This window comes from Festucalex cinctus, chromosome 18 (genome assembly GCF_051991245.1).
Source record: "Festucalex cinctus isolate MCC-2025b chromosome 18, RoL_Fcin_1.0, whole genome shotgun sequence".
Classification (NCBI taxonomy): Eukaryota; Metazoa; Chordata; class Actinopteri; order Syngnathiformes; family Syngnathidae; genus Festucalex; species Festucalex cinctus.
The window spans coordinates 14,349,408-14,368,280 of NC_135428.1; the positions used below are offsets into that span (position 1 = coordinate 14,349,408).

Below are 18,873 nucleotides of genomic sequence, written 5' to 3' on the forward strand. Positions count from 1 at the left end.
CAAAAAGGAAGCTCTGCTGAGTTTTTCCTTTTAATTCAACAAAATGGCTGTGCAGTACAGTGGATCCATGATTTAGCTCAAGAACTGTTGCGAGGCCTTGCTTAGCATGGGGCCTGTTCCGTATTTCCGCAGCAGGTCTTTGGCGACCCCACGCAGGGACTCGGGGATGGAGGAGTTGAGATGGAGTAGGACCAGGCAGCACTCCACCACATCGGGATGAGGATACAACTAGACAGTGGAACCAAGAAGAAGGATGAGGATTGGTTAAAAAAAAAAAAAACACACACACAAAAATTAGCTACATTTGCATGCATTTGTTGCTCAGTGAGATACAGGGAACTTTCCATTTATGGATTTATGTAAATTTACACTTCATAAAAAGAAATGCTGACACTGGTAACTACCTACACTTTATATTTAAAAAAAAAATATGTACAAAATTATGGAGAAACTTTTAACAGAAAATATTAGGCAACTATTTGTTTAGTTTTTAATTGAACTTAACACATGTACAGGTCTGTCAGAAAATTAGAATATTGTGATAAAGTCCATTATTTTCTGTAATGCAATTAAATAAGCAAAAATGTCATTCTGGATTCATTACAAATCAACCGAAATATTGCAAGCCTTTTTTAGTATTTTATTACTGATTATGGCTTACAGCTTAAGAAAACTCAAATATCCTATCTCAAAATATTAGAGTATTTCCTCAGACCAAGTCAAGAAAAATGCCATAATCAGCAATATTAAAACAATAAAATGCTTGAAATATTTCAGTTGATTTGTAATGAATCCAGAATGTATGGCATTTTTGCTTATTTAATTGCATTACAGAAAATAATGGACTTTATCACAACATCTGTAGATGACCATGGAAGCTCCTTGCAATTTTGGTCATAATTTCTAAACAAATATATCAATTTTTTATATGTTTAAAATGACAAGGTAAATGTAAGTTAAAAAAAATATTGCTAATATGTATATATATATATATATATATATATATATATATTTTTTTTTTTTACTGCAAATGAATATCAGCTTGAAATATCGGTTATCAGTCTCCTTGACAACTAATAATCGGTATCAGCCTTGGAAAAACCATATTGGTTTGGTACATATAAACAAACACATTACAAGTGTAAAAAAACAAGTTGAAATAAAAATTTAAAGGAAGAAGGGGGGGGGGGGTAAAATTATTCTATCACTACCGTTTATACGAAGAGGAGTTGACATCCAGGCTGAACAAAAGGGGTCAAAGAACTGAGCCTTGAGGGACCCCATATGTAATGACAATGCGATTCAATTCAAAATTTCTAGCCGTCAGAAAAATCCAAGCAGGATTTGAACCATTTAAAATGCTTCAATATCATTTTGTTACAATCATACATCTCATGTTGGTACCTTGATGGTTTGAGGAATGTCAGCCAGCTGCGTTTGGTGTTTTGCCATCTTTGCGGTCAAGGACAGAAAAGTCTCCTCTTCCACAGGCCTGAAACAGAAACGTGCTCTCAAGATGGCGACAAAATGTCACAAAAGTGCAGCGGAATCGGCCTTCTGCTATTTTTTTTTACAACCGGATTGTACCGATTATCCCAAAGCACTCACTGTTGTCCCGCCTCGGCGGTTTGCTCTCCGCTGGCGGCCATGTTGCGTCCGTGTCGCGCCACCATGGCGGCCAGGCGCTCGCGCACCTCCTCCGCCGCCCGCCGCTCAGCCTGGCACGCGGCGTGAGCGTCGGACAGGAGCGAGGAGGCGTCAAAGTCCAGCTCGCCAAATTTTTCCGTTCCTTCTTCCGGTGATCCGTGGAGTCCGTTGCTGATGACATCATCAGCTGGGCGTCGCCCCCACCACCACTCGTACATACCGTGGTAGGCGGCCCACGCCCGTAGGTTGTCGGCGGCGGCTTGGGCTTCCTCATTCAGATTGCATTGGACCTCCGCCAAGGCATCTGCCAGGATCCGAAAGAGGGCAGCTGAGATTTGGAAGTCCGTTGAGGCGTCCAAGAGCCACTTTGCCGCCAACCACAACTCCTTCGCCAGCACGCCGCTGTCGTCGAGTAACCATGCTAGGACGCCACCAGCCACGTGACGGGATAAACACAACAGCACCTGAAACACAAAATTTATTTTTACCAAACTCAAAAAAATCTTCAAAATACGTTTGAAGCAGAACCTGCGTGACGGGGAGGCTCGCAGTAGGGGCGGGGCTCTCCAAATTCTGCAACTCCACAAGCAGAGCGCGGAGGTCGTCACCGCGACCGGCGTCCGAGTCCTCCCGAGAGACGTCAAAGTGTTGCGCCCAGACGTCACGCGCCCGCTTAAGGGTGCCACCCTCGCCCACACTCGGCGACGCCCACATGTGGCCGGCGCCACACGTCCCGGGGAGGACGTTCCCGAGGGAGGCGCACAGCAGCTCGGCCACGCTCAGGTGGAGCATGTGAACCTGCGCAATAAACATGGATCGTTAGCATGGTGAGCTTCACTTAGCATCAGTTATTTTGCTGGCCAAAAAAAATATATTATCTTATGATTAAATGTAGACAAAAATTGGTTTAAAAAAAAAAAAAATATGATAAAAAATATTTTAAATATCAGGGATTAGAAACTTTAAAATATTAAAAAATATATATTTTCATTATGTGCTCTGTACATTTATTCTTTTCGTAATTTTTTTCACTGTAATTATTACAATAATTAGTCACACTATTTACATAATTGTAATTTATGTGATTCTTCTAATTTCTTATGCTCTGTGCATTTATTGCCTACTAATTATATTTTTGTCAATTATTTATGAATCTACATTTTCACTATAGATTTTTAAAAATAATTTTCTAATTTTTTCATTGTAATTACAATAATTAGTCACACAATTAACTTAATTGTAATTTATGTGATTATTCTAATTTCTTGTGCTCTGTGCATTTATCATCGCCTACAAATGATATTTTCATCAATTATTCAATAATCTATATTTTCATTGTGTGCTCTGTTCATTTTTTCATAATTTTCTCATTTTTTCATTGTGATTATTACAACAATTAGTTACACAATTTGCATAATTATAATTTATGTGATTATTTTAATTTCTTGTGCTCTGTGCATTTATCATCGCCTACAAATGATATTTTCATCAATTATTCATGAATCTATATTTTCATTATATATTTTCTTCACAATTTTCTCATTTTTTCATTGTAATTATTACAAAAATTAGTCACACAATTTACATAATTGTAATTTATGCGATTATTCTAATTTCTTGTGCTCTGTGCATTTATCATCACCTACAAATTATATTTTCATCAATAATTCATTAATCTGATTTATTAAATCAGAATGTATTTATTTATTTATATTTATTTTGATCATTATTTTTTAACTTATGTAAAAGACATCATGATACATAAAACAAGAACATACGATATGCTTTAAAAATTAAGTTTAAATTTTTTTTGTGGTTAAAAAAAGATTTTACTCAAGCAAATGTTTTTTCTTCTGTTTTCTTTTTTTTTCTTCTTCTTTTTTTTTTTTTTTAAGTTTGACAGCCACTTAAAATTTTATTTAAAAATAATGTTTTATTTATTCCTATTTTGTTAAAGCAGTATTTTGGACATATATGCTTTATTTTGCTCATTATTTATTTTATTTTTTTTAATATTTAAAAAATGACGATGTATTTACGTGTACATTTAGAATCTATTTTGTTTTCTTTTCATATTAAATATTTTATTATTAGACTACATCATTTTAGCCAGTAAATAAAATATATACTAGGTTAAGCACCTTTACAGTCTTTGTCACCCACAAAATCAAATTACGTAATCGATTCCTCATTTCACTACGTTTTTGTTCTCGTTTTGTCCGTGAAGTTATGATGATGAAAAAAAAAAAAATAAAAGTGTGCCGGCACTCACTGACCAGCAGTCCCTGGTGGGAGGCGAGGACCTCCTGCGCGGCCGTCCAATCCCGCGCCGCCGCCGAATCTTTGGCGCAGCGCAGCGCCAGCGAGCGGGCCAGAGCGACCTCGCCCGCCACGCCGGCCAAATGCGCCGCCGTCCTCAGCGAGGTCGCGTCGTTCTTGCGGGCGATCACCTTGGCCGCGTCGTAGCTGGCGCCGGCCGTGATGTAACTGAAATTAGGCGGCCAAATTAACAAAGTAAATATGATAAGGCAACGATGCTGATCATAATAGTCACGCCACCATTTTGCGGCCGCAGAGAAATGTCCGTCTTTTTCCAACGTGATGGCCCAGCTGGTGTAGAGCTCTTTTAAGACGGGATCTTCGGCTGCCAGTCGCGCTTTGGCCAGAGCGATCGCCTCCCTAAAATAAAATAAAATTAAATGAAATTAAAAATAAAATAAAATAAAAAAAAAACGCACCTTTTAGTTTGCAGGACAATCATAAAAAATATAAAACAAATTCATTTGATACATTTATGATGACATCAAATTGACATCTATTTCACTCATTCACTGCCATTGACAAGTATAGACGTTAAAAGTCCATTTTTAATGTGGCGGGCAGTTGAATGAGTTAACTTTAAAGATGACAATTTATTCTTGCTTTTCTACAGCCGTAAATAGAAAAAACAAAAAAAGTAGAATGCCTGTGAAAATAAAAATTCAGTGATAATCAATCAATTGAAGTTTATTTCCATCATGCCAAATGAAATAAATCACCAAGAAAATCTTTTTTAAAAACCTGTCAAAACAGTCATATTAAAATCAGTAAGAATAAACAAAGTAAATTTAAAAATCTTTTACATTTTTTAAATTAGTCAGATATTAATTTAAAAATAATAAAAACGTAATAAAACTAGTAAAAAAAACCTAATTATATTTTAAAAAAAAAAGTCACATTAAAATCAGTAAATAAAAAAAAGCAAATGTAAAAATGTTTTACAATATTTTAAATATTTAAATTTTAAAAAATTCTAAAAACAATATTTAAAAAAAGGTAATAAGACCAGCAAGAAAATATAATTATATATATTTTTTTAAACTTGTCAAAACAATCACATTAAAATCAGTAAGACTAAACAAAGTAAATGTAAAAATCTTTTAACAAGTTTTAAATTAGTCAGATATTTAAAAAAAAAATGGAATAAAAACGTAATAACACCAGTAAAAAAAAATCCAATTATATTATTTAAAAACCTGTAAAAATAATCACATTAAAATTAGTAAAGTAAATAATAAAGCAAATGTAAAAATGTTTTACATTATTTTAAGCAAGAAAATCTAATTATATTTTTTAAAAACTTGTCAAAACAATCACATTAAAATCAGTAAGAAAAAACAAAGCAAATGTAAAAATCTTTTAATTTTTTATAATTAGTCATATATTAATTAAAAATATAATAAAAACATAATAAAACTAGCAAAAAAATAATTATATTATTTAAAAACAGTCACATTAAAATCAGTAAATAAAAAAGCAAATGTAAAAACGTTTTCCAATATTTTTATTAATTTTAAAAATTCTAAAAATATATATTAAAAAAAAAAAAAGGTAGTAAGACCAGCAACAAAATACAATGATATTTTTTAAAATCTTGTCAAAACAATCACATTAAAATCAGTAAGAATAAACAAAGCAAATGTGTCAGATAATAATATAAAAATATAATAAAAATGATAAAACTAGTAAAAAAAAAAATCTAAATTATTTAAAAAGCTGTAAAAACAGTCGCATTAAAATCAATAAAGTAAATTTAAAAAAAGCAAATGTAAAAACGTTTTACAATATTTTAATTATTTAATTAAAAAAATTCTAAAAACAATATTTAATAAAAAGGTAGTAAGACCAGCAAGAAAATCTAATTATATTTTTTAAAAACTTGCCAAAACAATCACATTAAAAACAGAAAAGTAAATAAAAGAAGCTAATTTAAAAATGTTTTACATCATTTTAATTATTTAATTACTTAAAAAAAAATCAATAATAATAATAATAATAAAGGGTAATAAGACCAGTAAGAAAATCTAATTATATTTTTTAAAATCTTGTCAAAACAATCTCATTAAAATCAGTAAGAATAAACAAAGCATATGTAGAAATCTTTAAAAAAAAATTAGTCAGATATAAATAAAAAATATATAATAAAAACGTAATAAAACTAGTAAAAAAAAAAAAATCAAATTGTATTATTTAAAAACCTGTAAAACCAATCACATTAAAATCAATAAAGTAAATAAAAAAAAAAGCAAATGTAAAAACATTTTACAATATTTTAATTATTTAATTAAAAAAATTCTAAAAACAATATTTAATAAAAAGGTAGTAAGACCAGCAAGAAAATCTAATTATATTTTTTAAAAACTTGCCAAAACAATCACATTAAAAACAGAAAAGTAAATAAAAGAAGCTAATTTAAAAATGTTTTACATCATTTTAATTATTTAATTACTTAAAAAAAAATCAATAATAATAATAATAAAAAAGGGTAATAAGACCAGTAAGAAAATCAAATTATATATATATATATATATATATATATATATATATATATATTTTTTTTTTTAAACCTATAAAAACAATCACATAAAAATCAGGGGGAAAAAGAAATAATCTAAAACTGTTTTCCATTTTATAAATTATTCAATTAATAATTTAAAAAAGAACCTAACAAATGAAAAATAAAAGTGAATATACAAATAAAAAATGGGAACATATTAAAAAAAAAAAGTCTGAAAGAAGTCTCAAAAAGTTAGTTTATTAATTGCATAATTTCAAAATGAACCATTCGATTAATCAGAATTGTCTCCAAATAATTGAATAGTCATTTAAGGAATCTCCGCAAGGTTACCTGTAGAGTTTGTGCGAGCGCAGCAGCTGCACGGCCTCGTACACTTTGTTGATGGACAGCAAGTGAGCGGCCGCCTTCACGTGCTGCTCCTGCAGGCACAGCTGCTTGACGTAGCGCTCCACGGCGCCGCACCACACCGCGTAGCCCGCTGCAAGGGAGCCAAAAAGTTAACACGCCGCCTTCGCCGTTGAACGAGTCGACGGCCGGAGCGCTCACCCATGGGGGCCATGGCCACCAGTTGGTCGCTCAGCTCTCCTCTCTCCGCTGCCAGCTGCAGCGCCCCCTCCAGGTCGCCGCTCCACAGACGGAGGAAGACGGCCGACTCTGTGTGGCCGCCCTCCACGTGAGCCTCCTCTGCGGGGGTAAAAAAATAAAACAATATAAAATAAATAAATATCACTTGCTGTCGTGTCTTTGTGCTACCGAGCCGAGAGGACGTAAAATCAAGCGCACCTTCCACGCGAAACATTCGCTGCAGAGCGGCTCTGTCGGAGAACAGGCCCAGATGGACGTGGTCGCCCTCGCCGGCAATGCAGCCTGCGGGGGGCGCTAATGAGCCAAAGAAGGGGTCAACGTTTGGCCACTTAGTTAGGGGTCAAACAAACACGATGTCACAAGATTGTCACCGGCGGCGTGCGTGATGGAGGCCAGGGTGAGGCAATCCTGCAGCAGATCCTCTTTTGGCCGATGGTCCATGGACGTGCTGAGCGGCAGGATGGAGCGAGACTTCTTCTTCTTCATGGCGCTCCACTCTGTAAACAGGACATTACACACGTACATGATGAGGTTTATGGAGGACCAAAGCTGCCAAAATTAAACACAAATGAATAAATTGATAAATATATGAATAGAATTTAAAATAAAAACATATAAAAAATACTCAAAAAAAAAAAAAAAAAAATTAAATATAAATGGAAATAAAAATACAAAAAGTAAAGTAAAAATATTAATTAATAATTTAATAAAAAGTAAAAATTGTATTTTAATTAAAAAAAATAATTTAAGTAATTAAAAAACTAAAAACATTTTAATACAAATTAAAAATAAACAAACAAATGAATAAATAATGAAATGAATAAAAGTGGCGTCACGGTTGCTGGCTAGCACGTCCGTTTGCATGTTCTCCCCGTGCCTGCGTGGGTCTTCTCTGGGTACTCCGGTCTCCTCCCACATTCCAAAGACATGCATGGCAGATTAATTGGGAGTTCTGAATTGTCGCTAGGTGTGCTTGTGAGTGCAGACGGTTGTTCGTCTCTGTGTGCCCTGCGATTGGCTGGCAACTAGTCCAGGGTGTACCCCGCCCACTGCCCGAAGCCAGCTGAGAAAGGCTATATTTAGGCTATATTTATTTTTGTATTTATTTCAACATTTATTATTAGTTATTTTTGTAATATAATTTTTCATTTTGTATTTATTTATTTACGGTTATATATTTATTGTTCTTTTTATTTCCATTTATATTTATTTTACTATTTAATTTTTGAATTATATTTTTTACTTTTAATTTTCACTTTTATTGATTTATTTATTTATTCATTCATCTATCTACTTTTAATTTTGACAGTATTGCTCCTCCATAGATGTTTCCGGACTGGAACATACCTTGTTTGTCGCTGCTCTTGACTGCACTTGCGGTTTTCCTTTGTACTGCTAAAGTGGCTGTCGAACGGTCCGCACAAATGTTAGCATTCAAGTTCATCCAATAGAAGCTGAGAAGGTACCATTTTCACCTGGTGGAGGCAAAGGACTGCTTATCGAGCAGACCTCCTGCTCCTCAGCTTCATCAGAAGCATCCTGTCCGTTGGTCGCCATGGTTACCTCCGTCACGTGCCCGCCGTTGACCGCTGCTTCCGTCGACTTTTTGCTCTTCTTCTTCTGCTTGGCCTTCTCCTTCAGGTCCACCATTTTCTTGCCTGAGGGAAAGAAGATGAGGATTGTCGGCTGGCGCGGCTCAGGGAGTGGGTCAAGGGGCGGAGCATCACCTTTGGGCGGCTTTGTGAACTCCTGCTCAGAGACTCGCCACTCCTGAACGGTGAAGTCCTTCCCTCCCGTCCAGATGACGTCCGGGTCCACGGGCGACCATTCCACGCTCAGCAGGTAGCCCACGTGACAGCGGTAGTTGGAGAGCGCCGCCTCCTCCCGCACGTCCCACACCTCAACGCCACACAAAATCATTATTACAACTTTGCGCACATTCCGCTTTTGGCATAAGTTTTCCAGAGGAAAAATGTAGAATGTTTCGAAATGAAAATGTAGAAACGAGGGACTCTGTGCCACTGACCTGGGCGGTTCCATCGTACGAGGCGCTGGCCAGTCTGGCGCTGTGGTGAGGACTCCAAGCCAGGCCGGTGATTTTGGCCGTGTGGCCGCACAATCGGCGATACGGCTCCGTCAACACCAATGGGCTCTCCGGAGGGTTCTCTGCATGCAACATATATTCTCATAATATTAAAACTTTTACTTTTTATTTGTATATTTTATTTTTCACAACATTTCATAGCGCTGGATGATTAACCAAAGTTTAATTGTGTTTTGGATTTTGGCTTCTCTCGGTCATTAAAATATAATAATGGAAGAAAAAGGATTAATGTGCAGAATGGTGTGGAGCCTTTAGAATTTCCCTACTTTGGGAAAGTACCCTGAATGCACCATGTTGTCTGTTATTCTAATCTACCAGTCCCTAAGCATCCTTTAAGATGTTTAATGACACCTAAGATGGAGTTTACTGTAAAATCAAGCACACAACAACAAATATTGTATATTTCAATAGAAAACTTGCTTTCTATTTAAAACACCGCTAGTGCTAATGCTAACCGGAAATTAGCATAAACTTTGGGAGGACATTACTCAAATACCGAGTATTCACATACTATGGAGGACCAAAACTGCCAGAATTCAAAATAAATAAATGACTAAATAAATAAATAAAAGTGAAAACAAAAACGTATATATAAAAAAAATAAAAAAATTGAAAATTACCAGTATACCAAAAAATAAATATAAATGGAAATAAAAAGAACAAAAAATATATACATAAACACATTTGTATTTAATTTTTTAATTATATTTTTACATCCGTTTTTATTTTCAATTTTAGTCATTTATTTATTTAGTCATTTATTTTTAATTTTTGCAGTTTTGTATGAAAACACATATACAGATAGAATAACACAACTCAATGGCGCATTTTTCCCCAATTTCTAAAAACGAGTTATATTGTAGAGCTCCAGTGCAACTTTCTTCTATCTCACTGACAGTGTGTACTCCATGCATGCATGGTACCACACTGCCACCAAGAGGCCAACACGTGCAAGAACAGCCCGTATTTTTTGTTCTATTTTACTTTCTTACTAATTTAATTTCTCGTTGCCTTTTTAAGTTATATTGAAAATTAAGTTTCAAAGATTCAAGTAATTATACAAAGACTTTTTTTGTAATACAAACACATTTCCCCATGATATTAAATACTATGTAATCAACCAGCCCTATCCTCCTGACTACCAGCAATTCAAACTTGTCCTCTGTAGTGGACCTTTTTAAACCCGAATATCTCCCACCCAGTGCATACGATTGAATTAACTCCTTTTGTGCTCTATAGAGGACATTCAGAGCTTTCCAATGATAGCAAATGTCTAGGGGTGGGGATTTGCTAACTTTGATTACATCATAGAAGAAAATGGCTTCCCTCAGTGCAAGCCCTTTTTAGGGAAGAGGAAAAGTAAGTGTAGAACACTTTTTATTGAACAAATTTAGGCTTTAAATGTTGTTAGCATGTTTTCTATAAGACTCTTAAGGACACATTAGAGTATTGTTTGAATTATTTTAACTGTATTTGAGCCTAGCATTTAAGTATTAAAAAATGTCCTCTGTAGTGGACACATCATAGCTTAAAAAAAAAACTTTTTTTTTTTTTTCAAAAATTTCTTTTGCAGGATTACAGTTACTTCACAAAGATTGAGGAATATCAAAATAAACATGATTGGACAATATTTTTTTTCTGGTAGTCAGAGGCTATACATAATACTTGATTGTTGTCACTTTTTCTCACATACAGTCAAACATTGATTTAGTTTTTTTAGTGTTGTCCTAATATTCTTTTAACTTCCCGGATCAAGTCACCAGAATTGTTTTTATATATATTTCCAATTTACCGATGACCTGCCGCAGGTCGTGCACGTAGACGATGGCGTTGCAGGAGCCCGAGGCCAGCAGACCGTGCAGCTCGGCGGGCGCGTTTTCTTCCGGGTGCCATCGCAGCGCGTTGATGACTTTGTGGTGCTGCTGGATGCTGCACAGCAGTTGCAGCGACGGAGCATGGTAGACATCGATGCACCTGCGGGAAGACGAGGAGACAGTAGGACGTTGTGAGCCGGCCGCCGCATCGGAAGCAGCTCAAGTCGGCGGCCGGGCTCTCGTTACCCGTCCTCGTTGCCGATAGCCACCGCTTTGCCGTCCGGCTTCCAGCTGAGGTCGGTGTGAGGCGACAATTTGTGCTGTTCATAAAACACGAGTCATAGTCTTCCATTTAATATAATCACAAATATTGTAATTTTACAAGTTTGTTTCAGAAAACAATTCAAAAACACTCCTCACCTTGATTTTGTTGGTCTGCCGGATGAGTTTGTCGATGTCGCACGCGTCGCCGCTCAGCTTGCTCGGGTCGTGTTGCAGGATGACGCCATCGCCGGCGCAGCTGTACAGGCTGTGGGACGGCGCCTTGCCCTCCGAGGCGCCTGCATGTCACACGTATGCTAACACCGGCGGGAGGCACTTGACGTATAACATAACATTTGTATCCCAAATCATCTTTCCCTATTGAATTGAATGGAAATGCCACTAATTCGTCCCACCGTCTGAAAAAAAAAAAAAGCCAACAAAATCCGTTGCTGAAAGGGTTTTAAGTAGTGATAGACCGATTATCAGCCAGGCCAATTATCGGTGCCGATATTTGGCATTTTGACAAATACTGGTCTCTGCCTTTTTACCAATCTGAAGGCCGATAAAGCTGGAATTTCGAACATATTCAGACAATTTTCCACTGTCTGCGAAGATATTTTGAATCCTTTTATGAACCCTAATGAAAACCCAAATTAATTATTATTTAAATTTCCACTTTATCAATAATGATGCTGAGACTGGGAACTCCCTACACTTTTTATTAACAAAAAACAAAAACAAAAATCAAATAAAGAAATGTTGACATTTTGGAAAACTTTATTTACAGTAAAAAACTCTAGCGAACTATTTACTTGTTTAGTATTTAATTTAGGTTACACATGCTGATGACCCTGGAAGCTCCCTGCAATTTTTTTGTTATAATTTTTAAACAAAGCTGACAATATAGTTTAAAACTAATAGATTTTTTTTTTTTTTACACCAATATTTTCTCTTCTACTGCATATGAATATGGTAATGACCCTGGAAGCTCCCTGCAATTTTTGTTGTAATTTTTTTGTTATAATTTTTAAACAAAGCTGGTCAATATATTTTAAAATTAAAAGAAAACGTGTTTTTTTGTTTTTGTTTTGTTTTTTTACACTAATATTTTCTCTTCTACTGCAAATTAATATGCTGATGACCCTGGAAGCTCCCTGCAATTTTTGTTATAATTTTTTTTGTTATATTTTTTTAAACAAAGATGTCAACATAGTTTAAAATTAAAAGACTTTTTTTTATTTTTTTTATTTTGACACTAATACTTTCTCTTCTGCTGCAAATGATTAACGGCTTGAAATATCGGTTATCGTCCTCCTTGACTACTAATAATCGGTATCAGTATTGGCCTTGAAAAAATCTTATCGGTCTATCACTAGTTTTAAGAACTACTGCAGCACCGATGGCTAGTTTGGTTAGCCTGTCTATAGAGTTTTCTATTGTGTGTTAGCATTAAGCTAACATAGAAAGTTGTGTTTGGTTAACTACCCAACATGTAATCGTCTTTCTCTTCATTTATAGTAAAGCTCACCTCGGGGTGGCATTAAAAAGCTTGAAGCCTGTTTTTGAGAAATGGTTTGCAAAAAGTTGGAAGTCAAGTCACTCGTGTAACTAAACCCCAGTGCAAGTTTAAATGTGATGTGAAGAGCAGATGTTTTGTAGTGTCCACTCAGCATTCAGGTGTTTAAATGTAAAAAAAAAACTAACACTCTTAATAAGACAAATGACCTGTGCTGACATTAAAGTCTTCTTTTTGTCCCATTAAAGGCCATGGGCAGATGGTCGGCATGGCAACAATCAGGGCCTGCGAGCCGGGGTTTGACGGATGGACTCATTAAAACGCCATCTGGCCCAAGTTGCTTAAATGAACTGGGCTCGTTCAATTACACAGTCAATTACAAGAATGAGGGCTTGAGAGAGAGATGTGCGTGGAGTTTTTTTTTTTTTTGCTGACTGGCTTTCTAATTGTGTTGTTGGGACAAAGCAGGGAAAGGCGCTCCTACCAAATGACATCGGGGGGAGCGGCGGTCCCCAGGACAGAGAGTACACCGTCTTTTTGTGGTAGGAGCTCGAGATCTGAGGCGGCCTGCGAGGAGATGACAAGGTCACCAACAAGGCTACGTAACGTGTTAAATAATACGAAACATATTTTTAAAGTCTGACTTGCTGGAGAAGACTTCATAGATTCCCACTTTGCCGTCGTCTGTTCCAAACGACAAGGTTCCCTCTCGTTTAGGATGCCAAGCCAGCTGCAATTAACAAACAAAATAACAGAACAGAATAAGTCAGGTAGGATAAGTTCTGAAAAAAAAATACCAGGGTTTTTTTCCTGTGTAGAAAATTAAGAGGCGGCCACCTCCACCTAATTTGCTCGCCACCTCCAGATGGAGCCACTGATATCTCAACACAGCGCTCGAGTTGTGTTGATTGAGCTCGGCAGGAACACATTTTAACCACAGTTGCAGTGTTGCGCCATTATGGAGGCGCTATATCAACAGCAGTGGACCGCAGGAAAGTGCTGAAGAAGAAACAGCTTTCTTTATTTTTTTGTTGTTGTTGTTTTTTTTGTTTTTTAAACTTTAATGTACCGAAGAAGAAACAGATCATGGAGCAACCGTTGCACACGCCCATTTCCTGGTTGCAGGACAGAGGTGGCGCGCTCCAGCCATCACCAAAGTCATAAAAAGACAGTATATACAATAAACAAATAGTGTTTTACAACAACTATATTCACTATATTTACAAATTAATATGTATGAGTGGATGAATTTTTAATGATTGTATTAATTTGTATTAATGTAATTCTCATTTCTAGTCCCCCGATCGTAAAATGGCTGCATGAGGGCGGCCCAAAATGGTATCGGTCACCGCCGCGAGTACCGATACTGTAAAATAAGACAGATAACTGGTATCGGCAGACACCATCATAGTCAGGGTAATTCAACCTCCGCCTCAATTTGAGCCAGGAAAAACCCTGTAATCGAAACTCAATTATAATTTCAATTATTACACTTCACAATTACAAAATCAGCATAATCGTAAAAAAAAAAAAAAAAAGAAAAAAAAAAAAGAAAAAAAAAAGTTCATTAATACTAATTTTGAGTTGTTTAAATGTATACATTAGCGCCTTTTTAAAAATTTTAAATAAATTCGCGTCTGTGTGCCCTGCGATTGGCTGGCAACCAGTTGAGTTGTGTACCCCGCCTACTGCCCGAAACCAGCTGGGATAGGTTCCAGCACACCCACAACCCTTGTGAGGAGCAAGTGGTTAAGAAAATGGATGGATGGATAATTTAATTAATTTTGTTTCATCTAAAAGGAACTTACATAATTACAGTATAGTGGTTCAAAGAATTTTATTTGTCTTAATAATGTTTACGTTTGGAATTTTCTTGTTTTGTACCAAAAAATAAATGTGATTTCAATTATTACCAACATAATCATGATTAATATTTTCTTCAAAATCGAGCAACCCTAATTTAAACTAATCAAAATGAATGACATTTGTGAGGGGGGGGGGGGGGGGGGGGGGGGGGGGGCTTGAAGGGCTTCTTACCGCCGTGACTTTGGACTTGATGCCCTGCCAGAAGCAGCGGACGTCGTACGGGTTCTTGGCGGACAGCGTGCTCCACACCCGGATCATGTTGTCCCCCACGCCCAGCGCCAGGCAGCCGGTGGCCACGGGTGAGAAAGCCAAGCTGTACACGAAGCCGCCAAGCGTCGGCAGAGTCCAGCGGCAGTCTAGGTCGGCCAGGTCCCAGCATTTCACCTGCGCAACAAATCACAGTGGGGTCGGGAAGAAAACAAAACAGAACAAAAAAAAATACAAAAAAAATAAAACTGAATGATCTATGCTAGTTTTGCTAGCTCGTCTATCACACATATATGTTGGGGCTGACAGTCGTAAATAATCAAAATTTCCAAAGTTAACCCATGATTAACTCATTTGCTCCCAAATACATATAAACACATTCTATTTTAATTATTGCCATGGTCCCAAAAACGTATGTACACGTTTTTATGTTTGTTTGTTTTTTTTTTATGCTAGAGCATACAAAAAGCTTTGATGCAGCATCTGACCTGAACAGGTCACTTAAAGCAATAGTAGTTATAACAAAAAACAGCCAGCAGGTGGCAGCAGAGTATAAGAGATCAACCAGGGCCATGTTACAACAAGCTCTTTTTGCCAGTGTTTTAAACAGATTTGTGAATAATGATAAAACCTAGCTATATTCTAATGCTAATTGCTGCAAAATGGAAACAGATGCAAATATACTTTTTTTTTTCTCGATGAAAGAAGAGACTAATCTAATTTTTAGTAGGTTCCAAGTAGTGAAAATGACTGGGCGTGAATGAGTTAATCAGAAATTAATTGCGCTATATCTATTTAAAAATGGCAAAAGTTAATGTCAAGTGAATGGAGGTCCACCTCTCTGTCAAGAGACGTGCTGATGAGCAGCTCGCGGCCGTCGGGCAGCGTGAAAGCTGCAGTGTTGAACACGATCCTGCTGTGGTTCTGCCCTTCGGACGACGAACCGAACAGGCTCCACTTCTGCTTTCCCGTCCGGGTCAGGTCCCACATCACCAGCTCGCCGCTACAAGCAAAATACACGTTGGCTGCGGAAGACGCGGCTACACGGACGGACGGACGGACGGACCTGAAGCAACTAGAAACGAGCTGCGTGGGTCGTCCTTTGGGCCAGTGGACGTTGAGCCAGAGTCTCTCTTTGAGCGTGGGGTCGACAGCAGAGCCTCGTCTCTTCAGGAAGGGCAGCTTCATGGTTGTCACGCCTGCACACGCACGCACGGAAGTTTTTATTTCAGCTTTTTTTTGTGATCAAGGGTTGCAGTTTTCAAATGGACAAATGGGCCATGTCATTCCTAAAATAATTCCTTCTCGTTTTTATATTTTGAATTAATTGGATTAACTGTGTGATTAACTCATCAGCAATTATTGAATAAAATACAAAAATGTAAAATGCACAGTATATATAAAATGGTCGTCAGATAAACAAAGTTTATTTACAAAAATACATTTTCCAGTTTGTTTTTTTTAATGATTGCGACAACGGGAACGGTGACGACTTACTAGTGTAAAGAAAAAGATGAGCGCCCATAAAGAATAATCAAATACTGTATATCTTTTGATTGCATTTTCACTCGCGGAGGCAGCACTTCATCACTTAGCATTAGCACCGTATTACATTGCCCACATTAATGTTTTGTAAAGGAGGAAAAATGTCACCTTTTCCTGTGGCCTTGCTCCAGATCCTCACCGTCTGGTCTTTGCTTCCTGATGCCAGGTAGCAGCCCTTCTCCTCTCCTGCACTCACCCCATTAGAAGCTGGAACATGCACAAAAAAAAAAAAAAAAAGTATATTTCGCCATACATTTAGAGGAAAAATGAACTGAAAAACAATATGAATGGTTGAGCCCGGAGTTCAGTTACCGTCACCGCTCTCTGCTCTCCACGGGAAGGCGTCCTCGCTGACGAGCGGCGACCACGTCAGAGAGTGAATGTCGTCGTCGTGGCCGCGTAGGCGATGCGTCACCTCGCCCTTTTTGCTCACGTCGATCAGCACAATCATGCCATCTTTGTATCTGCACGACAGGACAATAAATAAGGCATGAAGCAAACAAATGAGGCATCATGTCCAATAGGTAGTACAATAATTAATGACTTGAACATTGTAGTGGCTATTTCAACCAATCAGAAACCTGAAGATGGAAACTTAAAAAAAATAAATAAATAAATAAAATAAATAAATAAATAAAATAAAGAATATTAATTAAAATATAAAGTAAAAGAAAAGTTACAGAGAGGTATACTGTTCTGTCTGTGTATCTAAATTAAATTAAAACATCATGGGTGAAGTAGATAAAATATCTTATGATTTAAAATAAAAATAGAAAAGTTAAAGTGCAAAAAATAAGAAGCACAATAAAACAAAACAAAACACTGAAGCCTCCTGTGCTATATATTAAAATATATTAATAACAAAAGGTGCCACGACAGGCAAAGTAAAATAAAATGTTAGATAAATTAAAATAAAATAAATGGAATAAATGCAAAAATATGGCATGTAATCCAAAAAAACATTGAGGAAAACGCTACTGTATAATACATAAATACTATAATACATGTAAACAACGACAAAAAAAGGGCCACTAAAATAAAACAAATCTAAAAATGGTCACTCAAAAATTATTTAAAAAATAAAATAATAATAGGATGGACCATACAAAATCATGATGTTAAAAAAATAAAAACGAACACCAAATCTAATAAATGAATAATTTGAAAACATTAAAAAAAAAAAACATTTTATACATTTTTTTTTTTTTAAGGCCCGAGAAATTTGTGACAGACTGTGACAGTTTGGTCAAAGGTGAACTAGAGGTGCTCAATGTCAGTGATTCATGTTTTTTAAAGAAGATATATTTTTCTATTGAAAAAGAAGATTCTATTTTTGACTATTGTTATTATTGTCATTAACATTGTATCACTTGCATTTTATGTTCCATTTTGTTTCCGTACAGTATTTTATTAGTATTTTATTTCAGCAGTTGGAAAGTACTCTACGAATAAAGTTGCGTTAAGCGTTTGTGTCCTCATCTTACCCGACCGCCACAGTGCTCCAGTTGTGCGGGGAGCAGGTGAGGCAGACGATGCTTCTGGCTTCGGGGAAGAAGCTTGCCGTGTCTCCCGTGTTGTACCAGTGACACGCCACGATGCCCTTCGCGTCGCCTGACACCACCAGATTCTTGTCCAGCGGGGACCAGTGCAAGGCCGACACAGCGCTCTGAGAATGAAACGGCGCTCATTATCTGGGACAGGAATCAGACCTGGAGCGATCAAACTGACCTGATGAGCCGCATACTCCCGTAAGAGAGATCGAGTGTTGGTGTCCCAGAAGATGATGACGCCGTCGCCGGAGGAGCTGGCACAGATGTGACTCTGAGTCGCATCCTGGCAGAAGGAAACGCCCGACACCAAACCTCGGTGGCCCACGAGAACGCCTGAAACATGCAACAAATATACAAACAGTCACACAATCTTTATAGAGAAACCAAAACAGGTCTTTACCGCTTTGAATGACAGAGTCAAACACGAATAGCGACTGAGTCAAATGATTACAAGAGTAAGATAGATAGACAAGATAGACACCCATGATGCCAAGTAATCTACGCACCTGAGAAAGCAAGTGTAGCTGATTTTTGGCGACAATGCCCAACTGAACATCAAAACAACACATTGAAACACACTCATAATTGATTCCGTAGCAGTATTGTATTCTGTTTTACCTTGAGTACTGCAAGTAGATGCAGACACGTCAATCAAATAGATGAAGTTTTTGGCTCCGACGCCCAGCAAGCCGCCGATGCTGACATCAGAGCATCGCGAGCAGTACCAATTGGGAGAAGCCGGAAGGAGCCGTTCGTGCATGATGATGATGATGTTAAGCGTTTAAATTAAATAACAAATAAGTCAAAGTAACACAAACTCAGCACATCTCACATGATTCCTATATACTTGAGAAGCGTCACAGCAACGACCGTATGTAAGCGTGGTATCGTAAACCCGCTGATACGGAAGCCGACTTGATCCAAGAAGTATACTGTTA

The 18,873-nt window shown here is 37.0% G+C and overlaps 1 protein-coding gene across 1 annotated transcript; it reads right to left on the minus strand.

Moving 5' to 3' along the window:
• Positions 1-17: 17 nt before the first annotated feature.
• gemin5 (gem (nuclear organelle) associated protein 5) lies at positions 18-18,856 on the minus strand. The gene is made up of 27 exons (XM_077505369.1): positions 18,554-18,856; positions 18,114-18,268; positions 17,870-18,051; positions 16,698-16,849; positions 16,494-16,592; positions 15,907-16,039; positions 15,678-15,843; positions 14,805-15,017; positions 13,412-13,497; positions 13,252-13,334; positions 11,408-11,547; positions 11,234-11,307; positions 10,966-11,147; positions 9,096-9,235; positions 8,797-8,968; positions 8,545-8,727; positions 8,417-8,473; positions 7,441-7,566; positions 7,268-7,363; positions 7,031-7,168; positions 6,815-6,962; positions 4,207-4,326; positions 3,924-4,134; positions 2,176-2,445; positions 1,609-2,111; positions 1,405-1,492; positions 18-228 (listed from the first exon to the last, which is right to left on the minus strand). Exons 1-27 carry the CDS (start codon positions 18,693-18,695, stop codon positions 73-75), a joined length of 4,215 nt encoding a protein of 1,404 aa, XP_077361495.1. The 5' UTR covers positions 18,696-18,856; the 3' UTR covers positions 18-72.
• Positions 18,857-18,873: the final 17 nt, after the last annotated feature.

Excerpts from the sequence above, each read along its gene's own strand:
- gemin5 (XM_077505369.1), bottom strand. The coding sequence starts at position 18,695 with ATGCACGAACGGCTCCTTCCGGCTTCTCCCAATTGGTACTGCTCGCGA. Across the intron at positions 11,148-11,233 it reads GCTATCGGCAACGAGGACGG|GTGCATCGATGTCTACCATG; the intron begins GTAACGAGAGCC and ends GTCTTCCCGCAG. Across the intron at positions 7,169-7,267 it reads GCGAATGTTTCGCGTGGAAG|AGGAGGCTCACGTGGAGGGC; the intron begins GTGCGCTTGATT and ends TTACCCCCGCAG.